The sequence below is a fragment of the Solea solea genome, chromosome 1 (genome assembly GCF_958295425.1).
Source record: "Solea solea chromosome 1, fSolSol10.1, whole genome shotgun sequence".
NCBI lineage: Eukaryota > Metazoa > Chordata > Actinopteri > Pleuronectiformes > Soleidae > Solea > Solea solea.
This window is the reverse complement of record NC_081134.1, coordinates 9,368,813-9,383,302: the sequence shown is the minus strand read 5'-3', so window position 1 is coordinate 9,383,302 and position 14,490 is coordinate 9,368,813. Positions and strand designations below refer to the sequence as shown.

Genomic DNA, 14,490 nt, shown 5'->3' with positions numbered 1-14,490 from the left:
GAGAACACAGGTTCAGTTTTTGAAGGAACACAATAAAAACCTGGACAGGAAATCTTATTTGTGTGTACCTTCTTTTTTTTCCACATTACTATAGCACAAGATCCGTGTTTATACTATTCCTTCGACTAAATGGCAATGGCTGCAATCAAATAATTTTCTCTTTTTCTTTTTTTTTTGATTAATACACGTCAGAAACTTTTGACTGCATTAAATTCTCATTTTGGAATTACACTAGTATGACAGTGTCATTTAGCAATGCTCCATCTTCTTTTTAAATCTACGCCACAGTAAATATTTTAACTGAAGCGTGGCTGACATTGCAAATCAAATTTCAGACGCTGATTACTGTATGTCAGAAAGATTACACTTAGAAATGTTACCCAAATTGTTCAGATCTATTCTAGTCCAAAGGAAGATTGTAACATTTATTGAATTGATCCCCTTTATCCTTCTCCACCACAGTGAACAAGCACAAGCCGTGGATAGAGACGTCTTACCATGGTGTGATCACAGAGAACATGGACACGGTGCTGCTGGACCCCCCTCTGGTAGCCCTGGACAAGGATGCCCCAGTTCCTTATGCTGGTAGGAAACACACATTTATTACAAGTACAGTACTGCACACATTCATTCTCTCTCTCTCACACACACACACACATCGATCCATCTTTTCTCTGTACTCACGATTTTTCATGGAGACTGAATTCCATTTATCAGCGTTTGCAGTACAAAACTAAATGGTAAATAGTTTCTTCTCTGTGTCATCTACAAATCTCTGTCATCCCTTTGACTTTTTATTTGGTTGGTCTATTTTCTATTTCTAATGACCCTGCAAAGTGCTGGGATTTTTTTTACTTAACTATTCATCTTTTATATATTATATTATATTATATTAAATTATATACTATTGGTCTAAAGTTGTTTGAAGTCACAACAGTGGGAACTTTCAGTTGGATGAAAGACAAAAGATTGGTTCGGGAGTATTGATGTGTGTGATAATGCATTTACATTTTCATGATCTTGGGAGGTTTCAGACTTTTTAGATGAGATGCATCGCTCTCCCTCCCCTTCCTGACGGGGGGGGGGGGTGTATTCATGGCATCTGCTAATTGAAGCCATGCGTCATCCTTTTTCTTTGCCTCATAAGACTAGCTAAAACGCTTCATTAACCTGACCAAAAGATTCCACTCAAAAATGGAAAAAATCTATAATCTCTTCTCGAGGGCTGTCAGCTCTCGGTGATGCCCGCATTCATTTTCTAGTCCACGTCTTAATTTGACATCCTACGGCGCACACAAGCTGTACAGTGTATAAGCTATACAGTTGTGTTCAGAGGAAGGACACGGCATTCAGCATGAAAAATAAAAAAAACACCAAAAGTTACTTTAAAATCCTAATATCACATGTATGGATTGTTATACAGAGGAAACAATAGGGCTTGACTCAAGGGAATGTACCCTTTTGCTGGATATCACAGCGGATGTATAGTTGCTCTGCATCCACTGCCTTAGAGCCCACTGTGAGAAAAGGTTTCCACAGCCCAGTGGGTTCCTCTCATACTCCACGGAAAAAACTGGGGCTGGGACTGTGAGAGAAAATTCAAATCTTCAGCCAACTTTAAGTTTAATTACTCACATCAGCCATAACTTCGGATAAGACACAGACTAGGCGCCTTTCAAGGTTCCCTCGCTATAGTTGCCAAGGCGCCAGGCATCTGGACCGGATACACTATCTAAAGTCTTACTAACTATATGTGTCACGCTGCTCGCCAGAATCTGCGACGATGCCTCACTGTTGTCTCAGCTCCCCTCGAATCTGAGCTGTCTACAATCAAGTCTTTCATCTTGGCTCATCACTGACTCCAGAGGTTCCATCATTGGTCATCTCACCTGATAATCAAAAAAATCCACATGTAATGATAGCAGTAAGGCACCATAATCAACCTCATCTACACGTTATAGTTTCCGGAGTGGATTATGTTGTCTAACAAGAGCTGAAATCAGGCAGCTGTTGCAAACACACACTGTCACAGTGACAGTGACAGCAACGAGACACACGGAGGGAGCTGTTATAATCAGACAAAGTATTCTGAGAGTCAAAGGCAAACAAAGAGGCTTTTTAGCAGCGAACGCTTAACAGCTCATTACGGTGAAATGGCTCCTATTAATCCCAGCGCTGACAGCCATGAAGAAGTGATGCTCAGCGATTTCTTTTTTTTTTTCGTCCACTGTTTTCATTTTTTGTGTGTGTGTGTGTGTGTTTTTCTGCTGATACTTTTGTGTGTTTCAAATTAATGTATGAGCTGGTCTATAAATAATGGGTAAATAGAATTGACCTTAAAGAGTGTGAAACAGTGTGGATTCATTCTTTTTTCTTTTTTTTTTTACCTTTTGTCTAAAAACTCTGTGCTGTATACAAGCTATAAAGTGTAACCTGAATATTATGGCACACACTATCACTCATGTGCCGAGAGACCTGGGACACACCGGTGGTTGGGCAGGCGAGTGGACAATGTATAGAATCCTTTAAAAATCAACATGCAAATGCCACTAACAACACACCAGAGCTTTGTTTGATTAACAGAGAAAATCAGATGGAGCTTTTATTGGCAACCTGTCCAAGTGTTGTGTCAACGTCACTTATCTCATCCACGCGTCAGCAACAAGTACACAAAGTCACATAAGCAGGCAGAGTATTTCAGAACTATGATCACTATAGTCAAACAATACAAACTATGACAATCAACAACACTGGCAGATTATTGGAAACATGACACTGACATCACTGATACGGTGTATATTAGAGCTTAGTATTTGAAGATGACGTCTTGTCCCTTCCGTTGTTGACAGCTGCATAAATCTGGCCACTTAAAAATGTGTATTTTTCCCCTCAAAGGAAAGCTTAAAAAAATTGTCATCATAAATCACTGTGAGCTTAGAGAGGCGACATAACCGTACAACGTTTGAAGGCAGCGCACACATGTGCCTTTTTGTGTAAATATGTAACTATATGGGAACTGACTGCAAATGTGCTAACAGACGATCTGTTGATGACGAGTGAAGGCAGAGTCTCCGTGTGGTCAGAAGACGGATACTGAGTATTTTTATTAGGCTGTGGAAAAGCACCAAATGCAAGTGTCAAAAATAATAATCTCATTGTTGACAATAACCTGACTGCACACCAGTGTACTATATGCAAATGCAGCATAGATTGAATGATCCTGTAGAGGATGTAGGAAGAGAGTGATTAAAAACATGAAAAATACTGAATATATTATGCAACAGTCATTATTCAGACATACAAAAGATCCTCTTACAGATCTTTGCCAATGTCTCTCTGTAATCCATGACTTACAGTCATTTACAGAACATTTCTTATCCCTAGTAACCAAAGCCGGGACGCAGTGAAGGCTTAACAACGCCACAATGAGCAGGGTGACTAGAGAGGAAATTACTTTTGATTGCTTTTCTCCACATTCAACACATTTTTTTTGTTGACTTGAGAAGGTCGAGTCTAGTGAAATATTGCCGGAGAAGAAAAAGTAGAGCCGTGTTCTGGGGGCTGACTGGTGATATTTCTCATTGACTGTTTTCATTGAATGTGGTCTAATGAATGGATCCCCGTACAATAGCTACCAAGGAGACTGTGGGAAAAAAATGGCCATTTATCTCCCTTTATTTACCTGCTCTACAGCTCTTTTACACCTTCTGTAACTGTTCTCTCAAATCCCCCATTCCACTGTGCCCCAGTTTGTGTCTTTCTCTCCGACTACTGCCACATTCCTTCTTTCTCAATCCACCCATCCTTTCTTGTGGTTGCTATCTCGACTCTTTGTGCCTTGCATGCGCCATAATACCCAGGCAGTCACATATGCATTACCGACACTCTCATCAGTCGTGGTTTTGTTTCACCATGGAGAAGGCGTAAGTAGGATGTCCTTATGGCTCTACGTTAATTGCATTGAGGGAACGCGGGCGAGGATTGTTAAGTACTCGCCCTGTTTTCTCCTCGCTTGTGCACATCTCATCATCCTTTATTCCCTCTCTCCTCCAGTCTCCTTCACTCACGAGTGCCTTTTCTCCAGATGCCTCATACTATACATTCCCCCTATTTTTTACTTCTTCTTTTTCTTTTTATCGGTATCTTCTTTTCTAGTTTCCCGCCTGTTTCATGTTCATTCTTTCTTTTCGGTGGCACCACATTTGACTTTGATGTAAGCTACACACATACTGTAATGGGCCTAACCTCAACATTGCATGCAGAGACAGGCATCACAAAGATTCATTCTTATTACAGCGTGCCATGATGGCATTGTGTGATCCCAACCTTTCCAGTCCTTCAGAGCAAAGGTGTGGATTGAGAAGTATGCGCTGATCGCGTATTCTCAAACAAAATTAGCATGAGGGATGGTGGCGGTGGACTTCAGGGTGCTGCGAGGCAGGCAGGCAGTTTCATTTTTCTGTTCTTTATCTCAAGGCCACAGTCAACAAGCTTGCATGCTCCCCATTCATCATAGCACCAGTTTAATGCACTGTGATGCATCGTTTCCCTCTGCAGAATTCACTATGTGCAAAAGAACAAAAGTACTTGGGAGATTTGGGAGGAAATAGAACGGTGATCGCAGAGAGAGAGAAAAAGAGACAGACTGTCAATGAAAATGAGAGAGATGCATAATATTCATTCATCATAGATTCATTGATCACTTGTTTGGTCCATAAAATGTTGAAAAATGTAGATTGATGTTTCATGAACCTTGAAATGATGATGTTGTCAAATAGCTTGTACATGTGTTCTTATTTGTCTGTTTTCCTATTTCAAATCACTAATCACAAAAAAAAATTAATTAATCAATTACCAAAATAGTTGATTCTTTACTCTTAAGTATGCATTTGAGATCAACAGCCAGCTTTGGTCAAAGTTTTTAAAGTGAGTGAGAGAGTTCGTCTACCCACTAAGTTTGTAAAATTTTAATCACATGAGCTGTTGTTGTTTGGTTGTTTGGTCGTTTGGTTTCTGTTGATCGCTCTAGCTTTAGACCTACTGTAGGTGAGCAGTGGCGGCACTCATACACAACCACAGTCATGCGAGTAATACACAAAAAAGTTTGAGTTTGAGTGTGTAAAATCCCCACAATGTTATGATGTTATTATTATTATTATTATTATTACAATTTTATTCACCCAATTTTATCTACCCATCACGTTGGCTCTATTTCAGTGAAGTGAGCCAACTGAATGAAGATAATTGTTTTTTAAAGATGGCAAATAATAATGCGATGATAATGTCCTGATAGAGTCTTTGACACTTCTCCACTATACAGTTCTAGCATGACTCGGCTCGGCTCGACTCCACGCGGTTTGGTGTCAGGTACGTTGTTTTCCGTGACTTCATAGTACCTCCTCAACGTGGGCAAGGTCGTCATAGCACAGCTGGACAAACCTGTCGTTTTACAACAGACTCCTCTGTTAAATATTGAGATTTTAGACAAATGTTGGAGATAAACGCATGTTTTTCAGGATTTTTAAGTGTTTTTAACTGATCTACACTTCGGCATTGTTTGGTTTGTTTCTTGTCTGTCCACGTCATATTTTAGTATCGGATCAGCTCGCTTGGAACCTCACCAGAGCAGATGCTAAAAAAAAGCACCACTAACCACTATCACTAATAGAAAAGCATTAAGAGTAGAGTCGAGCCCAGCCGAGCCGAGTCATGCTAGAACTGTATAATGGGAAAGCGCCATTAGACTCTGCAAGATAAATCCCCAGACACTGGTGTAGAAGGTGGTTGATGACTTGCTTAGACTGATAAAGGTTGTAGAATGATGAATCTGTAAAGACTGGGCAGTGATGGGGACGTGACGTGCACGCACATAACAACAGCAAGAAGAAGCTGAGGCAGAAATAGAACTCGTTGTTTGAAAAGACAGCAGAAAGGATAAAGGTTAACACTGGTGATGTGTTGCTACGTTGTTGGCCCGATGAGATCATCTGATGAACAGCCGACTCTATATTGACATGCTTATTGTCACGAGTGACTCAAGAGTGACTGTACGACAAATGGGAACTAATCTGACTGGCACAAAAGAGTTGTCTTTGTGATGTAAGCACAGCTTCCTGCGCACCTGGCATTAAAATGAGTCTCATCTCGGTATGATTTAAGCTAAACTCTACACGAGTCTCCAGTGCACACATCTGTAGTGTGGTAGAAGCATTTTCGCTCCATCTACGACTGTCATCAGTGCTGTCTAGCTGCTAACTCAGTGTAATAAATCATTGTCAAACCTTAGTCAAACTTTGCCGGTGTATAATATTTCAGTCCCAATGTTATAATATTTCAAATGGTAAATGTTTTTTTTTGTGGAAGGTCTGTGTCACTCCACCATAACTTACAGAACGTAGAGTAGAATTGCAATTTAGTCAGTGTCATTTATCCTGTCCTATAGATTTTGGTCATAATCCATTTAATGCTTGTTGTAGGGGACTTGCAGGCTATTTCAAGCGAGAGCATATGCTCTGTTGTTTTTTGACTTACCTGATTTTGATACACGACTTACCTGACAGCTGAATAATTTGTCAGCGGTGATATCTTGCAGTTCTGTCACACCAGTTTGCTTGTTGTTGCATCAAAGGAACGAAAAGTTTTTTTTTTTTAAAAGCGCTTTCTCTACTCATTAAAACTGCTGTCTGCATAGAGCGGCTTTCACTTAAAGTTCTATTGTATTTTTCCTTTGTACAGATACACTGTCACCGTGACAATATAGTATGTTTTGATGGGTTTTAGCCAAAGAGCAGTGAAACAATGAAAAAAAAAAAGGATGACCGGATATTAAATGGAGAAAGTAAAATGGGAGAGAAATAAAATGAGAAAGTAATGACATGATTGTTTTACCACGGGCTATAGGCTGTTGTTTTTTTGGCTGTGCAGTCGCGAATCATTTCAAAAATACCTGAAGTGTGATTCACTTTGCCAAAAACCTGTACTTCTATTACTTGAGAGTGAAACTGCACCAAAGTGACAAAAGCAGAGGTGCTAATTAAACTGTGGCATCCAACAAAGCACAAGCCGTGTGACGCACTTCAAAGGTGATAAGGCGAGAGAAACGACATCAGGAGAGCGGAAGAGACGAGAGACAGAAACAAAGGCAGATTCAGAAAATATGGGATATGTGGAACGGGTATCTGTGCATTATGTCTGAAAGAGAGGCGGTAAGTAAGTAGAAAGAGACAATGTGATGCATCATCAAAGGATAATCTAGGGTATTAAAGGGACAATCAGATCAAAACACGCAGGTGTCGGACCATTTGCCCCCACGAGAAGAGGAACTCGATTAGGCGGGCGGTTCACTTTGCTTGCCTGCCTATTTTCCCCATCTCTCTCTTTCTCTCTCTCCCTCTCTTCTTTTGTCTTTGTGATGCTGCTAAAGTTTCTGCAGTGAGTGCTTAATTGAGAGGTCAAAACTGAGGCAAGTCTGCAACATGAAACAGACGGAGAGCATCCACGTTTTTGTGTGCTGTGTGCAAGGAAGACTGACACCTACAAAACCCCCATTTCTCTCTGCTGCAAGCGTCATAAACATTCCAGCATCAGAATCACAGGAACATGTCATTTATCTTCTTTTTAACCCTAAATACAATATTTACCCGAGTTATCAATATTAGGTTGAAGCTGTGTTAGTCAATGCTTACCCTGCAGTTTTTCTTTTGTCGTTTAGACAGATGAATGCTATGGAAGTGGCAGGTACACAAAGAGTTGAAGGGATGGGACTTTTTGAAGGGATGATGATTGCTGCTTTTGACCAAGCAGCAATCATCATAAAAGGCTTAAGGAAACATATAATTTGGACTCCAAACAACACTTGATAAATGATAGTTTTTGTTTTCGTCTGTTGGATGTGCTATTAATGCCATCATGGATGCCATCATGGATGCATGAGTCTGGAGTAATACTACATTATAGTATAATACTATCTCCTACTCTTTCATTTGACTCTGGTGCTGTGTTTCTTGGTGTTATACTTTCTTCAAGGCTGTGAACTCAATAAAAAGAATAATGTGCATTGAAATAACTTGTACAGAGATCAGGCACATGAGCTCACTGTGGTTAGTGGTTAGGGGGATGTAGTGCAATTTTGTCTATGCAAGCCTTTCTCCTGATTTTGTACCTCATTCATTTGTTTTGTCCAAAGCAGGGGACTGGTCCTCAGTGTGTGTGTGTACTGATATTCTCGTTCTTGCCTGCAGACATCAGGTTCCATGCTATGCCTTCACAGACCGCTCTGTATTTTCTCCCCGCACCATATCATGTTTGTCACACTTTATTGATCCTGCTCACATGTGACCTTTTGCCTGACCTGCGTGTTTGCTCCCAGTGTGCCGCTTTCCCTGCAGAGCCCGATGTTCACAAATAAATAGACATTTTAATGAAATGCCTGCAGAGAATGATGGATATTTAATCATCAAAATGTACATTTTATTAAATTATTACATTTTCTTACAATCAAATGTCAAAGTAAAGATTCAAGCAGAGTTGCTTTCTGTCATTGATTTCTGTGATTTTCATCAATTTCAGGCTCTCCAGTAAATAAAGCATTTGGTTTTGTGATTCATTCAGCCTTTAACCCTCTTATGACCATTATGATAATCAGGCTGCCTGGATTTATTTAGATTTTATGGCTGCGGAATTGTCAACAACAGCAACAAGATAACGTTCTCTTCGAATATCTGGCAGTTATTCAACCGTTTAGGTGAATCTTGAGTGTGATTAGACGGTCATTCCACGGAAGTCCTTAATGACAGTAAAGTATATGGGTGCAAAGCTCTATTCCTCTGCTTTCCAGTATCCATCCATGCATCTTTTACTGCTTTATCCTCCACATAAGAGTCATGGTGTCAGCGACGTGGTAACCTATGAATTCTTTATATATAATGCTCGACGCAAGGAGGGAAACCAGAGCAACCAGAGAGAGAACATGCAAACTGGAAGAGACTAGGTTTCAAACCTGCGATCTTCTTGTCGTGAGGCAACAGTGCTGACACAGCGAAGAAATGCAGTGTCTTCCCACTGTTGAGGAAAGCTAATTAGAGCCCCCATAAGATGGTCTGAGTAATTACGTGTCCAATAATGCTCCACTGGAGATCTGTCATCATTGTCAAGTTGCTCACGGCATCAACAACCCCCTTAGCCTCTGATTGATTTCTTTGAGGACCCAGTCCCTTCCCTTATTACCCTATTACCCTCTTTTTCTATTCTGTATGGGATGTGTCACTCTGCGATGACACTCGCACAGACACTGCGAGGACTTTCAATTACTCAATTGCTTTTTATGTAACGTCTGTGGTAGCTAGTGTATCAGACGGAGAAAAAGCGGCATTTCGTGTACATACCACACTGTTTCTCTCCGGTGCTGCAAATTTTTATAACCCAGCTCTGCACCAGGCCGGCAGCTTGCACATCACCCTCTTAATTGTTTTTCTTTTTGCATTTTATTGTTTGTTAGTATAAATTTCACCCAGATATTTACTTTTATCCTCTTATCTCTGTCTGTGTTTTTATATGAACTTGACACCCAGTATGGGACAACCACAGTCATACATAATGATTCATCAATGCGTAAAGGTCATGGATTTTGCCTCTTATGAGACGGAATTGCTTTGTGAGCTTGCAACAAGGTAACTATGTTGTAAAAGCTGTAATGGGATTTAAAAAAACCAAGAAAAATAGGATACTGCCTTTTGTCGACCTTTTTGGTAAGCCTTTTTGTCTAACCAGCTTTTATATGAAGTGGAACTCACTGTATCCCGGGAAGAGCACATGGAGGAGGCTCAAAGTACCGGGCTGGAACCCCCACTGTGAGCCGATTGAGGTGGGATGTCGGGGCTTTTCAGGCCGGTCTCTGCAGAGTTCTGACCTGGTGATGCTGCAGAGTCTGGCTGAAGAGGGAGGCCCAGTGGTCAACTGCTGGGGACTGATCATCTCCCACTGGGTCGCCTGTGAGAAGGTGTGCAATGTTCCAACAGAGCCGAAACACCTGTTGACCCCAGGATACATCACTGAAGATAGCTACTGCCATTTTTTTTTTTAAATTTGAAGTTATCCAGTGCGATCGCCCCCCGTGGACTTCTGAGTAATTACCAAAACACTGTGGTCTCTACATGACCTGCTTTTCGCTCTTCTCCCTCTCACTCACACTTGCACAAGAAAGAAAGAGAGGAGATGTAGTGCTATCTTCAGTGTAAGACATTGGATTCTTTTCTCGTCCTTCACTGAGCTATAATATGTATTTAACGTAGTGTTACTTGTCCAGACTTCATCCACAATACGTGGAGCTGTGTGGTGCAGGAACAGCAGTAGGAGCTGTTGATTTGCTTTGTTTTTTTATTGGTGGAGCACACATTTTTAATATCGGAGTATCACGTTTGTGAGAAGCCGACATTTTGGTTGAGATTAAAATACAAATGTGCACCCCTACTGAGTGCGCATGTTAATTTTGCAAAAGTAAAATGCATATCTTAAACCTTCCGTGGCCCCTTCTGGGCATTTAGTGCTATGTCGCTGTTTACCCTCTGCCTCGTCTCCATCAGTCGTGATGTGATGCGTCACTATGTGTGCAACGCAGGAAAGGACATGAAAACAAAAACACTGCTGTGCTGAGAAACACAGAGTCCTGTGGTGCTGATGGCCTTAAGCATTGTGAGAACCCATTTGACAGTAGTTTGAAACTTGTGGGCATTTGTTCATATTTTAAAGTTAGGCTCCACATCTTTAAAACAATGGGGAACAAGGGGGACTTAGCCAGAAGTCTACCGATATTCTTCCTTGATATTTTAAATATCAAACACTGTGTTCTATTTTTTTAAAATGATGAATGTTTGTGTAAAACAGCTATTTTTATTATTATTTTATTTTCACTGTGATTGGACGCTGCTTCTATCTACCACACTCTAAACGCTTAACAACCAAACTCAAAGAGAATAAATCTATAAATAATCACAAGTAAGGCGAATAAGGCTCCTTTGAGCTTTGTAAGCCTTAGTATTAACATGGAAAAATAGGTAAAAAAAAAGAGCACAGTAGGTTCACAGTGGGTCAAACTGTCACATCCGACCTTTTGTGAGTAGTTTCTCATCACCTCTTCTGCATTTTTGGTTGTAGGAGACAGACACAAGGTGGAATGTAGAAAACTGTTGAAAGCGGCTGCTTTTTTTTTTTAATAAAAACAGTTGCTGAAAGAAGTTGCTCTTTATGGACAGAACACTGACCCTTGGTTCTCCTGACGTGAAGTGAAATGACTAAATGTGCAGAGAATGGCAACTGAAACTAATCTTGTAATTCTGTTTTCCTCTGCACTCTCTCTCTCTCTCTCTCTCTCTTACACACACACACACTCTCTCTCTATCTATCTCTCTGACAGTGGTGTGACAGGGTTTCAGTATCCTGACAGGCCAATTAGACAGCAATTTGCATGTCCTCTCCGCTACATTTGCCTTGTTCATGTGAGCATGAAATAGGATAATCTGGCTTTTGGACCCGTCTGTGACATCAGAGTTGGTCCTTCTATCATCTATGATCCTTCTACCCTGCAAACTCAGGCCCATTTCTCTGTATCGTGAATCATTTTGTAATCACACCTGCACCCTTTCCACTTCCTCTCCTAATGAATCTTATTGATGATGGCTACTTTTCCAAGACCTCAATTGAAATGATGTAAAAAAAAAAAATATACGCTCACTGGACACATTACTATGTTCATCTGTTCATCGACTTGTTAACTCAAATGTCTAATCAGCCAGTGATGTGGCAGCAACTCGATGCATGTGGGGATGTAGATATGGTCAAGAAACCTGCTCAAGTTCAAACCCAGCATCAGAACGGGTGATTTAAGTGACTTTGAACATGTCTTGGTTGTTGGTGCCACAGGGGCTGGTCTGAGTATCTCAGAAACTGCTGATGTACTGGGATTCTCACATCTCTAGGGCTCACAGAGAATGGTCAGAAAAAGAAGAAAATATCCAGCGCATGAGATTCCTCTGGGTGAAACTTCAGAGAACTGTTGATGCCAGAGATCAGAGGGAAATGGCAAGAGTGGTTGAAAATGAAATAAATTTTAACGCTTATGTTTCACATCCAGCTCAGATTAACTCCTGCATAGGCGGAGATTAGCTCCACAGCACTTTCCCTGAGTGCTGTTCTTATCGCTTTCCCTTTTGTCCTCTCTCCTTTTCTAATACAATAGCCAAAGTAAAATCCATAGTTTAATATATACTGTATACTGTGTGTATGTGTACAGTGTGTGTACCTGGTATTCCTTATGTTGTGGGGACCTACATCTGTTTACAGAGTGACATTATGTAATGTAAATGACTACATTTTAAGGTGAAGACATGTTTTAAGGTTAGGCTGAGGTCAGGGTTAGGTTAAGGTTAGGATTAGGCCAGTAGTAATTATGGTTAAGGTTAGAGTAAGTCTCCAGGAAGTGATTGTAAGTCAATGCAATGTCCTGTGAAGTCATAGAAACCAGTGTGTGCTGTGCTTTGTTTATAGTAACCAGTGTGCACTGGGACCGGTTGTTACGCTTCTGGCTGGAAAACATGTCTCAGTTCGACTGTTTATCTCCATCCATCCATTTTCCATCTCAGCTGACATAGGCCGATAGGCGGCGTACACCGCGGACAGATCGCCAGTCCATCACAAGGACACATAGAGACAAACAAACATTCACTCTCACACCTACGGTCAATGTAGAGTGTCAAATTTTAACTTATCCCCATATTGTATGTTTTTGGACTGTGGGAGGAAAACCCTGCAGAAAACCCACAGAAACTGATTAAGCCTCTGTGATTTGTTGATTGACTTAATCACGAGCTTGGCGCTATTGTCTTCTATTGATGTAAGTAGTCGGTCGTCTCCACAAATCATGCCGCATTAGTTGCACCGTTTGCACCCCCCTAAGACTCCTTGGGTATCATAGTTTTACAATCAAACATTGAATATGCTTCAATAAGTGCAGCATGTTTCCCCTTGACTTGTCACAACTGTCACGACTGTTAACACTCGCGCGTGTAATTACCAGACAGTCGTTTAAAACAAACAAAGATCATCTGTGCAAGCATGTGAGTAACCCATAGTTATGTTTTATTGTGCGGCGACTCATCAAGTCATTATTACTGTACAGGGGCACAGGAAGAAGAAGGATGGGAAAAGATGGAATAACAAAACACATGGGCCACTGTCCTCAGTCGTAAATTGCTCATAAGATGACTTTACAGAATCTCAATGGTTGGTTCATTAATGTTAACATAAGGATATCTGTCCAGTGTACATGCAGTACATATGATATACTCACGCAACACTTCAAACACATAAATCTGAAAGACACATTCTTATTTTAAATATGTTTTATACTGTTCAAATTTCAAATTTAACACACAAAATCTGATGTTCATGCAAAACTACATTTTTTTTTTTTTTTTTTTAAATAAAACGTTTTTCTTTATTATAAATTGCTAATGCACTATTTTAACATGCAGTAAATTGTAAATAACTGCCAGATAGGGAAAGTTATTCTGGCCAGAAGCACTTACTCACAGGACATTTTCTGGCTTAGGTGTTAATAACATGATTTATTTTCCTTTACCGTATAAAATACATATATATCATGTTCAGGCTGTTTAATATGGGCTTTAGGCATTGGTTCCCAGACCAGATAACAAACAAATCTGAGGGATGTCTTGCTGTTTCCCATCAAAGTGAAATTTTATTCAATGATGCTTGAGCCTGGGGTACATTGAGATCAACATCTGTTTTAGCAGAAGTGACAGCGGGAGGTCAAATAAGAACCAGTGAGTATGAAAAAGAAAAACAATGATTAATTCTCTTATTGTTGTTGTCGACTTGCAGTTAAAATGCCACCGACCATCTGCATGATGTTCATGTGAATGTCTCAGAAAAGAGCAGCAATGCTCAAGACTCAAAAAGTTCTACAAATACATAAACTAGATATACTTATCCGTCAAAACTAGGCTTTAGTGTACGGCATAGTTGCTAGCGATGAATAAACCTGACAGTGCTTTGACATTTGGAAAATATCCTGTTTTCTTGCCAAGGGTTAGATGCGATGATCGATTGATCATGTCTGAGCTACTGTGTATTTGTGTGCGGTTGGTTTAGCTTAGCTTAGCACAAAGGCTATGAACATTTAACATGATCTGTCCAACATCTCTACATTTACAATTACAATCGACACATGTGTCACAGATTATAATCATTTGCCAATAATCCCCTGAAGTCAAACCTCCTCAAGTCTTTATTGGATGTCCAGCAACGTCATGGTGACAACCATCCTGAAACTCTAATCACTTGATATTCAATGCACAATTTTCCTTAAGACACAATTACCCATTAGCTTTTTCTTCGTTTTGTTTTTCCTCCCCTGTGGATTTAATATGCACTGTGATATCCCACACCGTATCTGTTTTTCCTTCCTCTCTCCTC

The 14,490-nt window shown here is 40.4% G+C and overlaps 1 protein-coding gene across 1 annotated transcript in view; it reads left to right on the top strand.

The window, feature by feature from the left end:
* Window positions 1-14,490, top strand: part of clstn2a (calsyntenin 2a) — a 127,631-nt gene that overhangs the window by 64,339 nt on the left and 48,802 nt on the right. Inside the window, exon 2 of the mRNA XM_058642363.1 lies at window positions 463-585. Within this exon, the coding sequence (XP_058498346.1) occupies window positions 463-585 (123 nt within the window). The remainder of the gene's footprint in view (window positions 1-462; window positions 586-14,490) is intronic.